The following is a 7,292-nucleotide window of genomic DNA, read 5'->3' as shown; positions in this document are numbered from 1 at the left end:
ACAGAATAAATAACGGCAATAACTTAGCAATAAATACCGCCTGCACCGAGCCCGGAGCCCTCTGGGTGACCCTTCTGTCCGCCAGCCCCGGCTCCGGCCGGGAGCGACTGTACACAATTCACAACATACACAAATCCCGGGGGTGCCGGGGACGCTCCCCAGTCGGGCTGGCGCAGGACCCCTCCCCAGTCCCCCGGAACGGCACCAGGAAAAGGAGAAAGGAAACACGACACCCTTCACAGCAGGAAACCAAACGGACGAGCACCTCAGGAACAAGAATTGTCACACTTCAGAACACTATATACGAGAGAGAAGTCAGCGTGACGGCTCGGGCAAGGGTCGCCTCGCACGGGCACAGGAAGCCGGCTGGCAGGACACAGGACCCCCCGGAGCAGGACGGGAGACTCCTTGGACACTGCGGAAATACATCACTCGGGGTCCTACACTTCACTGAGAACAAAACCATAAGGAAGCAACGCTCAGGGGACCGTGGCCTCGCTGACATCCAGCCCGGCACCCGCAGAGCTTGTTTACCACACCGGCACCCTTCAGTCACGGCCTTGCACCTGCTCCCCCCTCCACGACCTGTCCTCATTGAACACACAGGCCACTCGAAGCAGACCCGGGCTCCGAGCAAGGAGGGACAGTGCAGGGGAGGGGGAACGACGTCTGGTGCAAGTCAGCGCTGCTGCCAGCCCTGTTCTGCCTCACGACAGAGCAGCACCAGCCCGTGACCAGCAGCAGCACGGCTGCCACCTGGCAGGTGGGAAAGGACTGGACACTACCTGCCACAGAGCACAACAAAAAGCAAGTTCTCCATGGCTGCAGAGTTGCCCATCGTTGCCTGCTGTGTTGATGGGGCTCTCCTCACACCAGAGGCTCCAGTTGCGGAACCAAGCTCCTAACCAGCCCCATACACACATTGCCCGCTCCTCCAGCCCAGATCAGGACTCAGCTGTGTTCTGAAGGGCTCTGGCTGATTCAGTCTCAGGCTGGGTCTAGGAGGGGCAGGGTTGGGACTGATACCCCAGAACAACTGGATGCCTCTGTATTTTGTAAAATCTCACCTCTTCCAGTCACCACACAACCAGCTGGAAGACCAGAGCCTGCTGACTGCTGCGCAATGTGTGGCCTGTGTGGCAAATGGCTGGAAGTGGCACATCAGACACTTCAGTTAAGAGAAGAGAAAGTCCAGGGCTGGAAGGGGGAAGTCTTGAGGCAATGTTCTAACCTACTCCTCCTTTGGGAAATTTACTGGGAAAAGCATCCCAAACAACTCCCTAAACTCCCAATCAATCAGAGCAAAGCTCGTCTCAGGAAAATACCTGCTCCTCTCCTGCCACACTGCAGTTTTTCTCAGGCTGACCTGCTCCTCCGCTCAGGGGACAGCAGTATCAGTTCAGCGATGAGAAACATCCCCAAAACCTATCTAGGATGGCCATACCTCCCCACGAGACTGTGGCTTCACTTGTGTTATCCCAATCTGCCCCTTCCACTCAGATCTTCAGCAGCCAAGAGATCACATGGGCTTCCCCCTCATGTCCTGCTTCTCTGCAACTCAGTAAATCAGCTCCAGTCTTTGGGAAAGGGAGAGGAGAGTCAAAGTTTTTGTGGAAACAGAGCCTGGCCACAAACAGCTTCTCAGCTCTGTCACAGCTGTGAGTCTGAGCACTCTACTAACCCCCTGAGAAGCTGCCCCAGGAAGGACAGTGATCCTGCCACAGCTCACTGGCCAGCCATGCGTAGACACCAGGGACTAGCCAGTCCCATGTTGCCCCTCTTGTCGCAGACTTGCCCCTCTTGTTCAGGTGAGCCATAAGCACGACACAAGTTCTGACCACAGGATCTAATTCCAGAGATAAATCCCACCAGTCTTTTCCTGGACAAGCCTCCCTCATGTTACTTCTCTGATAGCTTTGCTGCATGAAGGGAAGTGCAGCATTTTTCCTCTCCAGATAACCAAGTTCACCTGGTGTTGGCTGCTCAGCAGGAGCTGCCTGTGCTCCTGCTGCACACCTCTGGGCAGGCATTGCTACCTCGCTGCACCAGCCAGCCATTCTTGTCTTCAAAAACAGCAGCACCTTTGCCTGTGCACCAGAACCCTTCTGGAGAATTCAGAGAGATTCCAACTCAATCTCTCAGTCGAGTTTAAGGAAAACAACAACAGTGTGAAATGACAGCACATGGCAAAGGCACCAGCACACCAGAGCGCTGCACGAGAGCTTGGGGAGCAGAGCGCCCAACACAAGGGGACATGACAGAAACTAGCAAGGTCAAGAATAAGTCACTTTTGGTACAATTGCAAAAAGATATCAAACAGGACTTGCCTCTTTTTTTGTCTTTTTCTAAGTTTTATAAATAAAGTCTGATAACTCTTTATAAAAACTAACCTCAGAGCCACAAACAGTTTGCGGGAGGTTCATGAGAAACTTTAAAATTATTTATTTATTAACTTTTAACTAGCAAAGTCTCTGAGAATATTTCCCCACTCATATGGTGAAATATTCTCGCCTTCTCAGGTAAAAAAGCTGACTATAAATACGCTCTCTCTTCTGTCCAATTTTAAACTTAGATAATTTAATAACTCTTAAAATGATGTTTCTCTCTTTAAATAAAGGGCTATTTAACCACATAAACTGGTTGTGTAAACCATCACACTAGAGACACTTGATACCCTCAAAACACGGGAACAACTAGTGATTTTGGTCTTGTTCAGTGCAACACATTAGGCACAAAACCGGCCTGCAGTCAACACAGTACCACTGCTCCCTTCTTCCCTCCCAGGGTGCTGGGGCCTGCAGGGCCTCAGGACCACAGCGACAGGACACAGCAGCATCGTCCTTCCCACCACTGCCAGTTTACACAGCTAACGTCATGGACGTCTGGGGGAAACCCACGGTTAGGGCACAGAGGCACACCTAGAAAGGAATAAAAACCTATGACACAGAACACCCCAACTGTAACTACAGGTACCAAAGGAGACAAAAGCAGCAGGTTCAGGCGCCAAGATGCACCACCTGGAAGAGTCATGAAATAAAGCCTTTGGAAGTGACCGAAAATTAGGGTTCCCAGCCCCCAGGAAGAGAGCTTTCCTCGGACCACCCCTCCACCCTTCCATCAGCCACGCTGCACAGACTTTCTTTGGGTAGAAAACCAAAATCTCACAGTCTGTCCCCAGGGCACCCAAGGGCTACAGACTGCTGGGTGGGAAGCTCTGTCTGCACAGGACAAGGGATGCATCACCACTGCTCATACCAATCTGGACACAACAAAATAAACTGGAGCAATCAGCGGGCCAGTCCTGGGCCAAGTCAAAGGAACCCGGACCCATGTGGGGAGGGCTTGTGCTTTGGGGATTCCAGGCTGGTTTTGTGCCTAACTGCCCTGCACAGACAAGCTCAGGCAATGCTCGCTTCACTAAGACCGGGAGTCCGTTTTGGATTTCACTATTGTGATGACACTAGTAGTAGCAACCTTGCCAGGGACGAGGGGCCCCATACTGGAAGTGAGAGGCCCCCGTGCAGGGGTCACGGGGCTCCGGGCCACGGTTCTGGCGAAGTTCTGGAGAGCCTCGTATTTGGAGCGGAGAGCATCGAGTTCCATTTTCATGCTGGCGTTCTCTGAGGCCAGCTTCTCCACTTCTTGCTGCAGCTCTGCCTTCTGCTTCTCCAGTTCCTCCTTCTGGGTAACGCGCTTCACTCTGCAGCTGGCTGCGTAACCCCGGTTCTTCAGCGTGCGCCGACGCTGCTTCAGCTGGATGATCTCCTCTTTTGACAGGCCCCGTAGATGCTGGTTCAGCTCTCGCACAGACATGGTCACCAGCTCCTCATCTGTCAAGCTGGTCCCATTCTCACCTGGCTCCCTCTTCACCTGGGAGAGAAGACAGCACACACTTGTGAAACCTGAGATGGATACCTATGCCCATCCCTGCACCCCTTTCCTCCACCTGCCACATTACCTTCAAGGCCTTGTTTCCTTTGTTGGGGGTCGTCATAACACGACAGCCTTGTCAGTTAGGTTCTGGAAGGGAAGGAAGGTCAAATTAGTTCCTCATCCTTGTCCCCACTCACCCCCTCCTTGGAAGACACTCCACAAGCAGCCAGCTGAGCTGGACTAACAAGCAGCAGACTCTGTCCCTGAGCAGAAACTGCTGCCCTTCCACACCCCTGCTCCCATGGAGACTTTGTGGCAATGCTGGTGTTTCATTTATGGTGGGGAAAATTAAAAAACTAGGAGGAGTCAGAATACATGGAAGCCACATTTTTAAAAATAGCCTTGCAAGCAGCAGGCAGGGTCCAGAGCATGGCTGCTCCAGGTCAGTCATGCTGACTCAGCAGGCTGGCACTCTGCACCGCTTGCTCCCAGCCTCATCCTTGTCACTCCCAAGCAGGGCAGGTTACCTTAACATGCCCTTCCAACAGGTGCCCAAGCACAGCTCAGAAGCTCCCCAGTCCTACCAGACTCCAGATGCCCCCAAGGATGCAGCCAGTATAGTTCAGTAAGACATAACCCTAGGCAAGGGGTACAGGGGAAGCCTTGGACACACCGGAATTCCATCACAGATTTGGGCTGATGTCTCAGCAGACTTCACCTCTCCCGGTTACACAAAACTGACCCCAGTTGTAGGTCTCTTCTGTGAGAAAGTACCTGTCAATCCCTGGCTCAGAACCACCTTCTTCCTCCTTATCTTCAGAGCCAAGGTGTGCTCAGAAGAAAACAAAGATTAAAGGTGCTGAAAAACAGAGGAGAGCAGACTCCTTCCCTGCCACGGAAGACAAGACTTCAGAACTGGTAAGAGCAATTCCCAGGCCTGCTTTACAGAAACTTATATGCCGGCTCCTGCTTCTGTCCCCACATACCTCCCCCCCTCAGGCTTTTCAGTTCAGAGGGCTACTACACTGCCCAAGGAATTGATCCACACAGAAACTACCTGACAGACATGGCTGTGCCTTGAGCAGCCCAAACTGCACTCCCCTCTCAGCCCATTCTGCACCCCCTCAGCCCTGGCCAGTATTCCTGTGCAGCCTACAGGTGCCTCTGTCCCTTTCATCTTGCAGGTTTCAAACAACAATTTTGTTTGTCCCTGCCTTACTCCCAGCAGGACTGATGTCCAGTTACAGACCAGAACGAAATGCACACATCAGCAAATATGTCTTTGTGCTCTTCCAGCAGCTGTGGCACAGGCTCCCTACAGCGCCTCTACAACCTACGGGAGGTGAACAGGGCTAGTAGTCCCCAGAACACCAGCAGAGATATTCCTGAAGCCTGCAGCCTGCCAGGAGCCGGGCTATTTATACCTAGAGGACAATGCTCCTTCCAACAAGATGTCTGCTACACCCGACCACACTGGCATAGACACGGTCATTTTGCTGCCCAGGGAAGGCAGCTGCAATGAGGCAGGACAGGCAGCATCTGAGCAACTGCTTCACAAAATCAATTCTTCCCGTCTTGCCAGACTGCTGTTTATTCCTTCTGTTCCGATGTGGTAAACAACACGTCTGCTAGGAAAAGGGGAGAGGTACGTGAAGAGCTGGAGAGACCAATAGCATGCCTCTGCAGCACTTTTGTGCCCCATCCTCTTGTGAGTGGAAGGAGTCAAGGGCAGGTATGGTCAGTGGGACCACGGGAATTTGCTTGCCTTGTGGCACTAAAGAATTTACTGCTGCTTGGCAAGCACACAGGCTGCCTTCATTACAGCAGACCCAAAACAAAACAAACAGGGCACATGCATGCTACATCAGGCAGGGCACTGGGAAGAGTGCTCCTCAGCAGGCTGGGGAATGGCTGGTGCTGGCAGAGCTAGACACAGCAGAGGCAGCTACTCATTCCTGCCTCTGCACTCTCTAACACAACACCCTCTCAGGCAGAAGCCTCTCACAAGAGCCATCAGAGCTGCAACAGGACTGTCCCCAGAAACCTGGTGATCCCATCTCTCCAAGGCACAGCAACACACAAGGCAGTCAGTAGAATGGGAAAAACAACCCAAAGAGTTGTTGGCTGTTTCCTGGGTCCTGTTTTAATCGGGCTGTTTGGCAGCTCACAAAGAGGACACCCAGAGAACTGGTGACATAACAGAGACCAAACTTCGCCTTACTCTCCAGACTGCTGATGGATCAACTTTTGATAGCTTCCTGAAGAAAGATCACACTGAAAAGTGCCAAACACTACGGCTGCAATGAAGAAACTGCAGTCTCGACACATTTCCCCAGAGCTCAAAAGGCCTGAACTCAGCACAAGCACAGCCAATTCTCCCCTCAGCTCAGCGGCAGCACACAGGAGCTGACAGCACCGCGCATGATTCAACACAGGCCCTTCTCCACGCTCCTGATGCAGAACCCTGCCACGAGCCCCGTGTAAACACGGTGACGTCACCCGCGCTGGCGGGCAGGCCTGGTGGGAGGCCCGTGGGCAGAGCAAGGGCTGTGCTCCCCACGGGCTCCACAGCACTGGCAGGCAGAGGAGTGGGGTTTGTCAGCAGCGATGGGGCACACTGCACGAGAACACTCTCTCCCAGCGTGAATTTCTCACACTGTTTATTTGCTTACTGGCAAATTAGCTCACACAGTCTCATCCAATGACTCCCCAAATTACCTATGTAGCCAAGAGAGTGCCTCTCCTGTGTTCCCCACCCTGGGAGTCCCCTGGTGAGCTCATCCAACCCTGAGCATTTCCACAGCAATTTTTCCCTCAAGGAATCTGCCCACCCAGCTGGTTTTAACTCTGCTCACACTGCTAAAGGAAAGGGCCAGCTCTGAGAGATCCCTTCCCACCCTTGGCAGTGCCCTCCTCCGACCACACAGCTCAAACCTCACATATCCCGGACAGCCAGAGACGTCCCCAAGCTCTGAACAGCGTGACCGACCCGTGCACAACACACACACACACAGACCCTCCTTGTTGGTCAAACGTTGCAGTCCCGCGGGAGCAGAAACCCACTCCACTCGGGGGACATTGCAGTGCCAAGTATCGGGCAGCCCCTACGGAACAGGGGCCAGAACCTCCCACCCGCACATCTTCAGCTACCAAGTAGACCGAGGACAGGGTACCGACTGCAGGCAGCGGAGCCGTCCTGCCTGGGCCCGAGCCTCTACTCTGGGAACTGGGCGAGACGCCCCGATGGCCCCTCACCCTCCCGGCCCTCTGGTCCTCGGGAGAAGAATCACAGACCACGGCGGCTGACCGGCGGGAGGGGGGGTGCCCGAGGCCCTGCCGGGGCCAAGTCGCACCCGTACCGGCGGAGCCTGAGCGCCTGAAGGTGCGGCGGGGTTGAGAAGGGTAGGCTCGGCCTGAGG

At 53.9% G+C, this 7,292-nt stretch overlaps 1 protein-coding gene across 2 annotated transcripts; it reads right to left on the bottom strand.

Moving 5' to 3' along the window:
• Positions 1–2,407: 2,407 nt before the first annotated feature.
• MAFG (MAF bZIP transcription factor G) lies at positions 2,408–7,268 on the bottom strand. 2 transcript variants are annotated; one of them, XM_017729896.1, is made up of 3 exons: positions 7,233–7,268; positions 3,959–4,020; positions 2,408–3,870 (listed from the first exon to the last, which is right to left on the bottom strand). In XM_017729896.1, the coding sequence occupies exons 2-3, from the start codon at positions 3,992–3,994 to the stop codon at positions 3,418–3,420; spliced, it is 489 nt and encodes a 162-aa protein (XP_017585385.1). In that variant the 5' UTR covers positions 3,995–4,020; positions 7,233–7,268; the 3' UTR covers positions 2,408–3,417. The 2 variants fall into 2 exon arrangements, with proteins under 2 accessions (XP_017585385.1, XP_008629111.1); XM_008630889.2 differs by lacking the exon at positions 7,233–7,268 and adding an exon at positions 4,648–7,216.
• Between the last annotated feature and the right edge of the window lie 24 nt (positions 7,269–7,292).

Source organism: Corvus brachyrhynchos, unplaced genomic scaffold, assembly GCF_000691975.1.
Source record: "Corvus brachyrhynchos isolate BGI_N302 unplaced genomic scaffold, ASM69197v1 scaffold340, whole genome shotgun sequence".
In the NCBI taxonomy this organism is placed as follows: Eukaryota; Metazoa; Chordata; class Aves; order Passeriformes; family Corvidae; genus Corvus; species Corvus brachyrhynchos.
Note: the sequence above shows the minus strand (reverse complement) of the source record. Positions and strands in the feature narration are given on the sequence as shown.

What these genes read in the sequence shown, in the direction of transcription:
- MAFG (XM_017729896.1), bottom strand. Translation starts at nt 3,994, where the DNA reads ATGACGACCCCCAACAAAGGAAACAAGGCCTTGAAG. An exon ending in AAGGAAACAAGGCCTTGAAG is followed by an intron (nt 3,871 to 3,958) that starts GTAATGTGGCAG and finishes CTTCTCTCCCAG; the next exon opens with GTGAAGAGGGAGCCAGGTGA.